The sequence below is a fragment of the Lepisma saccharinum genome, chromosome 3 (assembly GCF_977018435.1).
Source record: "Lepisma saccharinum chromosome 3, izLepSacc3.1, whole genome shotgun sequence".
Lineage (NCBI taxonomy): Eukaryota > Metazoa > Arthropoda > Insecta > Zygentoma > Lepismatidae > Lepisma > Lepisma saccharinum.
Window position 1 is genome coordinate 138,554,699 of NC_139231.1, and position 12,973 is coordinate 138,567,671.

Here is a 12,973-nt window from a genome sequence, read left to right on the forward strand (position 1 = left end):
TCATACAGTTTAATGAAGCAGACTTTGAAGGCAATAACCCACAGACTAGAACTTCCGCCCCCTCAAAATTCCTCAGGAAGGGTGTGTGTATATACATACACACATATATATATACATACGTATACAAAATATCGTTTACAACAATCTTGCAACTAAAACATATTTGAAGTCGGTGCTACTGAATACACACTGAATGCTCTTCAAAGCAAAAGGGTGAGAAAATACAAGCTAGTTTATGAAATCATGTTTTCTTTCAACGCTGGCTAGAATCTGTAATGAAAAGACGGCATGGGCCAATAAAAGAGGACAATTTTTTCATGAACAGGGTAATCTGTGCATGAACATTAGGTATTCTGCGAAAATGTTTGTTTATGTGTAGTGTACGTTTTGTTTTGTTGTTGAAGTCGCGTACACCACAAGTGGGTACAAGGTACAAGGGAACAAGTTCTGCAGAATGTCAGAGTATGATAAAGCTAAAAGTGGAAAGTTGAAACTGAAAGGAGAAAAATCAAGGTGAGCAGATATGGGTACTACTTTACTATACCGGAGACACCTATCAATGATTTATTTCGCAATTTTTTACATTGCTAATGTACTATTTTGCATTGCGGAACGTTTCTTTAGGTGAAATAATGAATTTCTAACGAAAATAATGTCTATTTCTTACATTAACGAGTACTTACTGTTGTTCCTTATTTCCCACAAACCATCCACGGGTAGCCCCAAAAACCATTGACATTAGCCCAAAAATTCACGATAGCCCCACGAACCATCACGGGGATGAGGTATGCCTACTAGGTTAGGTTAGGTTCCATTAGCACTCCTTTCATTCAATTTAGCATATACAGACAATACGGAGTGTATTGTGCTCTCGTGCAGAAAGCAAGTGGTGGCAGCAGCAATAGCGCGTCGGAAATAGATTTTCGTACAAAACCACATGCATTCGCATTAAAATGGATCAAAACTACATTCCCGAACATCAACAACGCTACAGAAAATGATTTGCGTAAGTACTTTCTCCTATAAATTTGAAGAAATCCGTCTCCGGTATAGTAAAGTGTTACCATAGCCCCAAACCAGTCACACGGTACTTAACACTTCATGTGTACACATGCATTTTTGTTACATACACCAGAGACTGGCAGATTCTGCCATTATATTCCGTCTTTGAATTGTCATAATTGAATATAAAGTGAGGAAAATGGCTACAATACTGTTGAAATGTCACCAATGTTAATGCTGACCATAAGGTAATAAATTACTTTTTATTCATTAATAGTTAAACTAAATGACAGTCATCGGTACACATCAGTTTTGTTGTTGGTTTGTATACCAGGGTTTGGCAGACCTTGTCATTATATTCCATCTTTGGATTGTTATAACTAAATGTAAAGTGTGGAAAATGCTGCAACACTGCTGAAATAACAATTTTAATGCTGAACATAATGTACAATTTACATCGAGAGTTAAACAATAGAAATGTAGATTTCAGTACATCAAACATTGTAAGTTAATCTGTACACTAGGGTCTGACAGACCCTGTAAGATGTGACAAAGTTAAATTAATCACACTGATTCTACGTCATGCTGAAAAATGCTGCACTCCTAGCTGTTAACACATCTAAGAGCAAACTGCATTTACACATAAGCAACAATGATCTCCATCATCTATTGTGCATGCACACAGAAATATATTAATGGTACAGGGTTTGGGAGACCCTGTTGTACAGGTGGAGGATTAATCCGAGGGCAGAATCCTAAACCACTTGAAGCATATAAATAGGGTACCTGTAGTATAAGCCGGAGACACATTAAACTCATTTGTTTTCAAATAAAAATCATTGCTACTTACCTCATATGCATAGCGGAAGATTTTTCAAGCTGGGGATCACTTTTTTCCCATGAAAATAGCGTTATTTTTAACATTATAATCATTTATTGGTCGTTGGTAATTCGGCACGCAAATTTTGACTCACGTTGTCTATCGTCAGCTGATATGCAGTATCGGCAGCTGATGTGCAGTCTTTCCAAACTTATGAACCGATAAATGCTACACAAACTATTCACAAAAGGTTTTTAAGCAAAAATTGAGGCTAGACTCTACTTTACGTCCTTATCTGCATGGTGATTGCGTCTTTGCGTTCGCGGTGCACGATCGTGGTGCGGCACCCGGCATCTCTTCGGGTAAGTACCTTTTTCTTTTTACACTTTCTGTTCACGACACGTATTCCTTAGGAAAAGGACGTAAACTAGAGTCTTACCTTACATTGGAAAAAAAAAACCGCTCACACGTCATCTTGTGAAACTTCCGCGTGGTTGCTACACTGTGAGGGGGTTACATAACCGAACGCACGGAACATTTGATTCACGTAGTCGACGGTAATGGCGGTACGAGCTATCTTACAACGGAGATGCATGATTGACGAAAAATTCCTTATTTGCAGGCAAAATACGTTGCACGATTCTAAAAAACAATTTCCCCGGCTTCAGAAAGTCCCCAAGAACGCAATTCCGTAAGTACTTTCTCCTCTTTTCTCCTGTAAATTTTAAGAAATCCGTCTCCGGCTTATACTACTGTTACCATAAATAGTAACATACTAAACATGTAGAAGCATTAATTCTAATGCCAATAACACCAAACCTGCCTTGCTTAACATACTCATATAAACATATAGGAGCAGAATGAATAGAATTATTCTGCACAAAAAGCACAGTAAGTAATCAGAAAACTTGTTCAGTATGTTCTAATAGACATGTGTAGAATTTGATATGTAAAAAACTTGTGCATATGAAGATATCAGAATTACACAATCATAACCTTAGTTCAAAACATAAAGATTGTGCGGTGTTTACATTAGGTTTATCACCTCTCTGTGGTTATACTGTATTTATTTTGTTATTTACTTTGAAAGCCATGTAATATTTAGAAATTATAATTTAAAAAATGATCATATACCTTAATAACACTACAGATTTATTTCTTGCACAGCTATACATTGTAACATTACAAACTTCTGTTCAGATAAAAGAAAATATTTGTATGCTAGTGAGAATGATAAATCTCGAAATTAGTTTTATGAACAGTGTACATAAACCAGTTACAAGTAGCAGATTCTTCAATCGGTAAAATCCATTTCCCCTTCAATCACATATGCAGTCAGGTGCAAAAGAAATACTTAAAATGACAAGACAAACGTCTCAAAAACTTCGATAGACTGGCTTTAAAAGTAGATGAAAATCAATTACTGAGCTACTGTGTATAATTACTGTATCACTTACTTAATTGGTACTGTAATTATATAAAGTTATTTTCTCTTCATTTCAGCTCTCATAAAAAGCATAAGCATAGAAAGAGAGACAGAGACAGGGAGGACTTACCTACAAGAGATGATGATTCCATTCAACATGGTAATACTTTATTTTGGACAAAAATATCTAATTATTTTTTAAATTTATTATTCATGCGTATGAGTGAAATATGAAATTTTAAAAATATTTCTGTTAATATATAAAGGTCATTATAAAGCCTAAGTTAACAAATTAACACAAAAATTTTGTTGCATAGACACATCTGAAGGATGTAAAGCATAAAATACTAACAACATATGAAGTGTCATATCTCTCTTTCTCTTTAATTTTTAGGAGGATGGTGGAAAGTGTCCACGGTAGAGGAGATGATAGGATCAGTGGCCATCGAGTTTGGCAATCACACATATGTCAAAGCTCTAGACAATGGACTCTTCACATTGGGTGCACCACATGATGAAGGTACAACAATTTTGTGTAGTAGATTATTTTACAAACGTTTTTCAATATTGCAGTGTTATAAACATCAAGTTACAGCAGGGATGTCCAAAGTTTTTTATGAGGAGGGTCACCATAGAACTTGAGCAAATTGCCGCAGGCCATATAATATCTTATTTACAATAATAATGCCTCAAAATAGAATTTAAAGTTTTTTAAGTGTGAAAAAATGTAAAATCCGGGAAAATTTTATAGCACTTTGCTGTTACCATGAAGATTAAATGGATAATGCAGGAAAATGCAAAATCGGGGTTTCGCTGTAATTCTACAATATGAGCAATATATACATACAAGAAAGATATCTAAGTACTCCAAGTACAGTATGCCTACCCACTGAAATTATGCATAATTTATTGCCACCAAGAATTGAATGTGAATTCTGAATGAATTTCTTCATGAACTTTATATTGGTTCCATTCACATTACTTATACTATTAGATTAGCTGTAATGACGAAGAACTGTGAAAAGAAATGTAAGATAGCAAAAAAAAACATTCTTAAACATTACATGCTTCTTGTCATGGAGATATTTATTAGTATCACTGGAACCATATTAATTGCCAATTAACAGACTGCACTAAAACACTTATAAATTCTGCTCAGATATTTCACAAACATCAGCTTTCTATCTTCAGGGACTAGAAAGATATTATCTATTTTGAAAGTTATAGTTTGTTGCAAAATTACACTCACCTGACATGTTTTTGTGTGTATTATTTCAAGATTTCAGTTATATGCATACATGGTAATTCTTGGTTTCTGCTCCCACCTGTAATTCATTTTAGCTATGTATGCATAGAGACTTTTAATTATTATACGTGCAATCGTAAAATGTTCCTTAACCTTGGATGATAATCCTGCATGTAAAAATACATGCAAAGTATGGGGAAGAGAGCTGAGTGATGTAAACTGCTTTCTGCTTAACACCAGGTGAAGGCCCAGCACCGGAGGAAGTCCTCACAGCCTTTAAAATGAATGAAACCAAAATCTCCTTGAAGTCAGGCTATGGGAAATACCTGCGAGTGGACAAAGAAGGGATGGTCACTGGAAGGTCAGATGCCGTGGGGCTAATGGAACAGTGGGAACCAGTCTTTGAGGTAGGTTGCTCTGTTCAGATTTCCCTTGTAGAGCTTGAGACAGTGAACTAGGTTTTTGCCCTTCATATTACACTATAGCAACTTCTCTTATATTTGCATTCACCAAGGAAGTGCATTAAAAGCCAGACTCATGGAACCGTATATTTTGAAGCTGATGATATTTCCATTTTGAATATGCTCAAACCATCATTTTTACTCCAGAATGGATGATATTCAACTTGGCATCATCATGCAACATGTAGTGTACTTTGGGAAGAGTTGAATATGCATGATGAAGTCTGGCAAACAGAAGAAAAATAAACCAGTTCTACACACAAAAGTGCATTCTAACTAGGAAAACTATAAAAGCAGTCACAATTTACCCTTATAGGTATATATTTGGGGCAACAAATTACTTAACATAATTTCAACATTAGATCATTTTCCTGCATCTGCGAAACAAATAGGTACAAAAACCTTAAACAATAACAATGTTAAAATAATATAACAGTAAAATGAAATAACATTACCTAAAATGAATAAAAAATCACTTACCTGTGTACGTACTTAAATACCAAAACTAGTATAGGATCTGGATTATCAGGTGTAGGTCCATTGCAACCTACCAAATGCTTGCTGCACACATAATGTTTGGCATTTTACCACTTTACACACTATTCACGGTTTCTGTAGGACTTCAGAAAGGTAAAAAGCACACATTCCTCATGTGATCATACCTTGAAGCACTTCTGCAAGGTGGATACGCATAATGCTTACCTGGCTTGTTTTCATCACAGGATTTGATCTGTTTGCCGGAAATAGGGCAGTGGGCATGACTTCGTGCAGTGAATTGTAGGGGAAGATATTTGCTGAATATCATGCATTGTTACTGTTTCAACTTCAATGATCTGCCTTTATATGTGAAAGTATTGTTGTTTTTGTATTTTTCAGGATGGGAAATTGGCTCTCTTAGGCTGTAACAATTGTTTCATGTCAATAGATGACAAGGATGATTCAGTGATAGCAACAAGCACTAGAGTAAGCAAAGACGAAGTACTCCAGGTGCGGTCGTTGGCCCCAAAAGAAAACAAGAAGACAAAAGACGTTCCAGAAGAAGAGCAGGGAAGTCTAAGCCAAGTGGAAGTAAACTACGTGTAAGTTAAAACTACCTTTCTCTATTTGTAACATTAACGTAAAGTAAGCCCTCATACTTAATGAAGCGGTATTGCTTTTATAGTCATGCCCTCTACACACCCAACCAATTCCTGTTCATGGACTTTGTGGAAAGGGAGGCCTCTGGTAGAAGCCTTATAAATTTTCATGGACTTATTTCTGTTAAAAAAGGGCCCCTTCAAGTTGTTTTTATTTTATCACAATTTCTTTGTAGAAACCATTGTTGATGTTTGTTTTCTTTAACTTAATATCTTCATATTATTATAATTGCAGGATGTGGTCCTTTTTGGATAGCCATTACATGCACAGAATGGGATACTCTACTTGATACACATATTACATACATGAAGTATCATGTTTTACATTGGGAATTGGATTTTTAAAATTTTACTATTTGTTAACAACTGCCAACAAACAGCACAGCAAAACCCTTAGTGAATGAAGGCAGTAAGTCTTCGGAGGAGGAGGGGAAAAAAAACTTCATCCAATTCACAACATGGAAACACAGAACTTCATGTATGTTATACTTAAAATGCATTTACCGCATCCATCATGAATTGACACACTGAGTTTGAAGACCACAACCATCAAAAGGCCTCCCCTGTGGAGGAACATAGTGGTTTGGGTCCCACTTTAAACTGTAGGTTCAGTCCCGATTAGCCTTACTGTGCATAAAGAGGACTTAAAACACCAACTCAATCAATCACAACCGTCAAAACATGTGGTGGTGCCGCAATGGATGATTAGAAATAATGGTGTGTAAACAGTACTGAGGCATGCTACCGTATCGAGACACACTTTTGGTGTGTGCTACGGACCAGGTTTGGGGATCGAACCAGGAGCCCTTAGATAACTGTAGCTCTTACCATTGGGGGATAGCTGGTAGCTCGGATGGACTCACTCTTCTGCATCTGGCTGCGAGAGGTACCTAAATAACAACCTATTGAACCCTTAAAAGAGTGGCAACTCATTTGTATTTAGTTATAATGACCTAAGGACTGCAAAGGCAAGGTTGGCATGAGAAAAGCATATTACCTGTCTCGTTCTTGAAGTGTAGATCAAAGAGTCTCCAAATACACTCTTACTCACCTTCTCGTGTTAGTCTCCTAATTGTCTCTCAGCGTCTCGGCACTTCACTCCCAAATAAAGTTCTTAAACTCACGTTCACTTTTCCATTATCCAGCTCGACTGACTTTCAATATTAAAAGCTCCCCAAGTCTAAATCCCACTCTTCTCTCTCCAAACTCCAAAACCGACTGTCTCGACCAACTCCTTTTCAAGGTAAACTTAGACTGTCGTGTTTCAGATTCAACTTCCCTCCTGTTCATTTGAGCTCCGCCTACTTTACATATCAGCCCACTTTTCTCTGCAATAACTGGGAAATGCTTTTCGCTGAGGTGGTGCTGAAGTTAACACATTCCTTACTGTTTCCTGCCTAGCTACCTTACTCTTACTGTTTCCTGCCTAGCTACCTTACTCTGTGTTACTTGAACATAGAATTGTTGTAATGCCAGTCCTAGAAGTGAACAAATAATTGCACCTTCTTAATCACCATTTGACATGGGATAGTTTCCAGTATCAGCAGCACTGCTTATTACCTTATAATTTGGCACACACAGATGTACAGTCGTGGACACTTCTGGGTTGTGATGGTCCCAATGAAAGTAAACGGGGTTGTTAGAACCCATATGTCCATGTCTGTACTAGATAGAAATTTAATCTAGAAAGTATGCATCATTGGTGTTAGTGTTGGAAAGGCAATTGGTTCCATTGTGGTAGATATCCAGGTTCAAGTCTGCATTTCCCGCTAAAAGTTCTGTGTGGCACTCCTTGTTTTACTGTATAAAAACAGGTTTACATCATTTTATACTAAGTTATTCCTGTAGCAACTTGAAAGTAAAAGGTAAAGTGTTCCCCTGTGCATAGCACCACACCATGAAGGCGTATAGGGGGTGTGGGGGTAACGCCCCACACTTTCTTGATCCGGTCATGAGTGGGGGTGATGTGATCAGCATCATGCCCCTGACCACCTTTACCCCCCAGGGTTTCCCCCAGGTACCCATGTTATTCGACGCTGGGTGGGCGCCAGCTGGTGTGGTGCTATGCACAGGGGAACACTTTAACTTTTACCTTTTACTTTCAAGTTAAATCAAATATGGCATGTTTGTCTATAATAAATGTAAGGAAGATATATCTGTCACTATCTCCACTCCATCCCTCCACCCTATTTCATCCCCAAACACCTTGCCCATAGCAGCATGTACAGGTCATCCCAGTTATGAGAGAGATTGAAGCATGAAGCTGAAATGTGGGTAGAAACACCACACACTAAACTGAATTATCATATATGGTTTGCAACATGCTGCAAGAAAGTAGTATGGGAACAAACTCTTTAGTGAAACGTCAAAGAATTTACTTCAAAAGTAATTAGCATATGTTGGGAATTTGTCAAGAGTAGTGACTTATGTGAATAATATTTTTTTAAAATGTTTGTTTCCTTTCTTTCCAGGAGGAAGTTCCAAAAATTTCAAGATAAAAAGTTACGTGTATGTAAAGAAGACAGAGAGGACCTGGAAAAAGCACGAGAGCAGGGCAGTTTGCATGAGGCATTACTGGACAGGAGGAGCAAGATGAAAGCTGACCGTTATTGCAAATAACTATTTGTACTTATCCTTAACCATTGAGGATGGACACTTAAAATAAAACAATACATATGCTAATGTTTTTTTTAGAAAAGTAGACATTATCAGCGTACCTGAAACTTCAAGTATGTATGAGACAAGGTGTGAATGAAATTTTTATTTACAGCAGTGTATCAAGTGCATGAATGATCATCAGTGTTGTGTACTATTTAGAGTGATCAAGAAATAAAAAATAAAACAAGAAATCATGTGAGAATTTCAAAACATAACGGTAATGTAACAATTATGGCAATCTGTTTTTCTTAAGAAAATAGTTTTGTATCTCTGCAGTTTACTTTTCCTTCCTTCATATATACACAATACGTTTTGAAAAGATTATCGGGATTTTGAGATCATTTATCTTCATGTACATGCTGTATAGAAGTACACTGCTCCACAAAACTTAAGGAACACCAAGAGAACCGAAAGAAACAAACACAAAAACAGTTCCTGTTTATGAATGACAATGCTTGCCCCCACAGAGCACGTATTGTGTCGAAATTCCTGGAAACAAGAAGACGACACCCGTATTGAGAGGCCTTCATGCTCGCTGGACCTCAATCCTATTGAGCATGTTTGGGATGCTTTTGAGCGACGACTTGCAAAGCGTCACTCATCGCCATGCTCCCTTCCTGACCTGGGGAACGCCCTCTTACAGGAGTGGCCCCAAACCCCTCCAGTGTTGATTACCAATCTGATCCAGACCATGGAGGCCAGATGTTGTGCCCGATTGTCTGTTCAAGGTGGTCACGCACTGCATTGACGATCTGAGCACTCTCATACTCCAGTTCCATCTGCTGGGGCCTTGTGCTTTTCCAATTTTTGGACACCCTGTAGTGTATACCATTCTGCAATTGCAATGTTGCTGGTCAGTGTTCAGAAACCCTGGTGAAACCTGTTTTTGTTTCCTTCTGTTCCCTTGGCGTTCCTTACATTTTGTGGAACAGTGTACAATATAAGTTTATAAACATAGCACATCTAAGCCAGGATCTGGTGCAGGGCACACACCCAGCTTCCACAAATTGTCAAAACTAAATGCTAAGAGCTCCTAGCTGGTCAGTTTGAGACCATTTTGTGCTCACGTTAATCGGAACTGGACATAATGGTTTAAATTTAGATTCGAACCACTATCGAAATCCCTAGAGAATAGGTTTGTTTACTTTGTCTATTCAGTTGACTCCTCATATCTGATTGTTCAGTTTACCATAGCAATGGGAGGAATTATGATAAGAGAGATACGATAATTGCAATTATTTCAGCCCTGGAGTACTATTTGACACGGTCGTGCCAGGTTCAACTATATTAATATCCATAAGAATAGATTTATCTCAATACAAATTGAGCATGAGTAACATGAGACTGCATATCGGTATACACGTGATACCTCCCAGGGCACGGGAAAACATTAAGATTTGCAGTAAATTAACAAACTCAGGACTTACGTGTTAACATCTAGGTTCAGAATATATTTATCTTGATTATGCAATTAAGAACAACATTTTACATCATAACGAAATGCACTAAAAATCATAGTAACAGCAGCACAAAAATTATCACATGAACTTCCATTAATCTCGTAACTTCTATATCCAAGATTCATACCTATCAGGCGGGATGATGTACTTCAGCAGACTGTTCATACGTCCGGGAAGGACATGTCAATCGCCCCCTCCATTGAGAAACAAAATCGACGACGACTCGTGGAAGCACTCACAGTCTAGGAGATTTTGGATTCAACCTTCTAAAAGTATTTTCCTCATGTCTGGAGAACAATTAAAAATCTTCAGATTGTCGAAATTTACCTTGCACACTTCCTTACGAGTTTTTGTGTCCAATAACACTACCGTGTTGAATTTCACTTTGGTAGCTATGAACGGTCCTGTCCACAAATAAAACAACTTGGAAATGGTTCGGTTAACAGCTGAACTTGGACGATGACTTCTTAGCAGCACCAGGTCATCCTCCTTCAACTGCAAAGCATGGCACTTCTGCTTCAATTTCTGCCTCTGCACAGAATATCGTTCCCTTAACTGCACTTAAACAACCTTACTCTGCCAGTCTTTCTCACCTTCTTCGGATTCGGCTAGAAATTTAGTACAATCTTGGATAGAACTGCACGTACAAAACAATTTGTAATTGTTATCAACCAATGAGGCAATGTTGAAGAGCATTTTGAACAATATCAGGTAGACACACTGGCAATACACGTGAAGAAAACGTAAGAATTTCTGCAACTCAACTGGATAAAGTCTTTGACTCACTGGAACGTCACTGGACAGATGAATGTCACAAACTAAGTCCTTTTCCGTGCCAGACCTTTCTGAAAACACCTTACTATGTGCAATAAATATCTCGAACAATTCGGCTCTTTGTTCCTTAGCCAATAATTCACTGGAGTCAATCTTCTCCCTTATATCCTCTAGCGGTGTAGCCCATTTATCGTAGCTAGCTTCAATCCTCCGGATGCTCATTTGCTTATCAACGGAATCATCATCATCTAGCTTTTGCTCAATTGGCTCTCCATCCACCATTAGATACAACTTCTTATGCTTGAGATTGATCTCTGCTTCATATTTCTGCAGGAACGAATAACCCAATAATAAGTCTGAAGGCAAATCCTTCACAACAAAAATTTCTAAAGGTATGGTGCTCTCAGCAATTTCCAGCACGATTCTGCACTTTCCCACAACTCGAGTTCGACTTTTTCCAGCGAAATCAATAAGTCGTACCTCTGGAGTAGCTTGTAACATGGCCCCTGGCAAATTTTGCTTTATTTTCTTCCAAATCTCGAGACTCAGAACAGATATTTCAGCTGCAGTGTCCACTATACAAGTGATATCAACATTTGCTACACGTGCCTTGAACTCAGGCGCTCTTCCAAAATTTTTAGACTGACTAGCCTGACACAAATTGTAAAGAAACTCACTCTCTTCATGATTAATAACAAACACCAGCTTCAGATCATTACTTACAGACTGGGAATTATTTTCTGCAGGCCCCAGTTCTATCCGAGACCGCCCGACATCAGAAGGGGACGTTTCTATGCCAGGCGTGGGGTAAAATCCCGCACCTGGTCGAGATTTGCTCCATTCTCCCAGCAAAAATTTCTGGTCAGCTCGACGCTCTGTTGCTGCTCGTTACTAGGGTACGACACTGCAGCATCTGTTTGTAAGCCACTGCTCGCCGCTTGGAATCGTGGAGAGCTACGACCTTCCCTCAAAGGTTCACTGTTCTCCGGTGAAGATACACGGTTCTCATTTCGTGGTCTCTCACAAGGTTCGTATCTGGGAGCAGCATACTCACATCTCTGCCTATTTTGGCTTTGTTGACGATAACGATTGCCGTTTCTATATGGACCTGCAGGGCGATTTTCACGGTAATTATTCTGCCTCTGGACCATACGAGCCCTCGGGTTTTTGTTTACCGAGTTGCCTGGAATATCTCTGTTGTTCTGGTGAGTAGGATTCTCCTTCCTCCACGCAGTTCGCCAAGCATCCTGCTCTTCCGCTTGCTCGTATCTCTTAACAAAATCTGCAAGCAAATCAACAGTTACGGGAGCGTGGGCCATACACAATTGCTTCACTCTATAAGGCAATTGGCCGATTATGAGGTTTACCACCTCCTGCTCTGTGTAGTGGCTACTCAGGTTTCTGTAAGGGGAGTATACAGACCAAACATATTCTTCCAAACTATTGTCATTGTTTTTATTGTACCGTTTGGCCCTAACAGATGCCAACTCCCTTTCTTTTGCCTCTGAAGATGCAAAACGCCTCTTAAACGCTCTACGGAAATCTGAATATGTGTGGAAATCATTCTTATGAGAGTAGAACCAATGATAAGCCATGCCCGTTAGCAAACGAGGAATAATCTCCAGCCTGTATCTATGCGGGATCTGAAGGATCTCAAGGTTGGTATCTAATTCTTTGAGATAAATCTCAGCCGAAGTGGCTATAATATTTCCGTCGAATTTCCGCATGGAATTCAGGTCAGCCATCCGGGGAGTCATCCCACCACGCGTAGCATTGGTTCGAGATTTTCTTTCTTTTCTCTTTTCCGATAAAGTCGACTCGCTGCCTGAAGAACTGGAAACGATCTCTCTGTGGCATCTTTTTTTTAAATGTGTACGGTTTCGTTGCCCCGAAGAGACCTCAGAACGACTAGGAGACAGTAACCTTCGAAAAGGCGCGCCCAGCTGGTCCATCCGCGGTAACTCTGGTTCACCGGAGAGTGGCAACTTGC

General features: G+C 38.8%; 1 protein-coding gene across 1 annotated transcript; it reads left to right on the forward strand.

Annotated features, from left to right (window-relative positions):
• Positions 1 to 360: 360 nt before the first annotated feature.
• Positions 361 to 8,989, forward strand: FRG1 (FSHD region gene 1). The gene is made up of 6 exons (XM_083120201.1): positions 361 to 513; positions 3,326 to 3,408; positions 3,643 to 3,768; positions 4,735 to 4,901; positions 5,832 to 6,034; positions 8,563 to 8,989. The coding sequence occupies exons 1-6, from the start codon at positions 455 to 457 to the stop codon at positions 8,708 to 8,710; spliced, it is 786 nt and encodes a 261-aa protein (XP_082976327.1). The 5' UTR covers positions 361 to 454; the 3' UTR covers positions 8,711 to 8,989.
• The last annotated feature ends 3,984 nt before the right edge of the window (positions 8,990 to 12,973 follow it).

Excerpts from the sequence above, each read along its gene's own strand:
- FRG1 (XM_083120201.1), top strand. The coding sequence starts at position 455 with ATGTCAGAGTATGATAAAGCTAAAAGTGGAAAGTTGAAACTGAAAGGA. Across the intron at positions 3,409-3,642 it reads TGATGATTCCATTCAACATG|GAGGATGGTGGAAAGTGTCC; the intron begins GTAATACTTTAT and ends TTTAATTTTTAG. Across the intron at positions 4,902-5,831 it reads AGTGGGAACCAGTCTTTGAG|GATGGGAAATTGGCTCTCTT; the intron begins GTAGGTTGCTCT and ends TGTATTTTTCAG.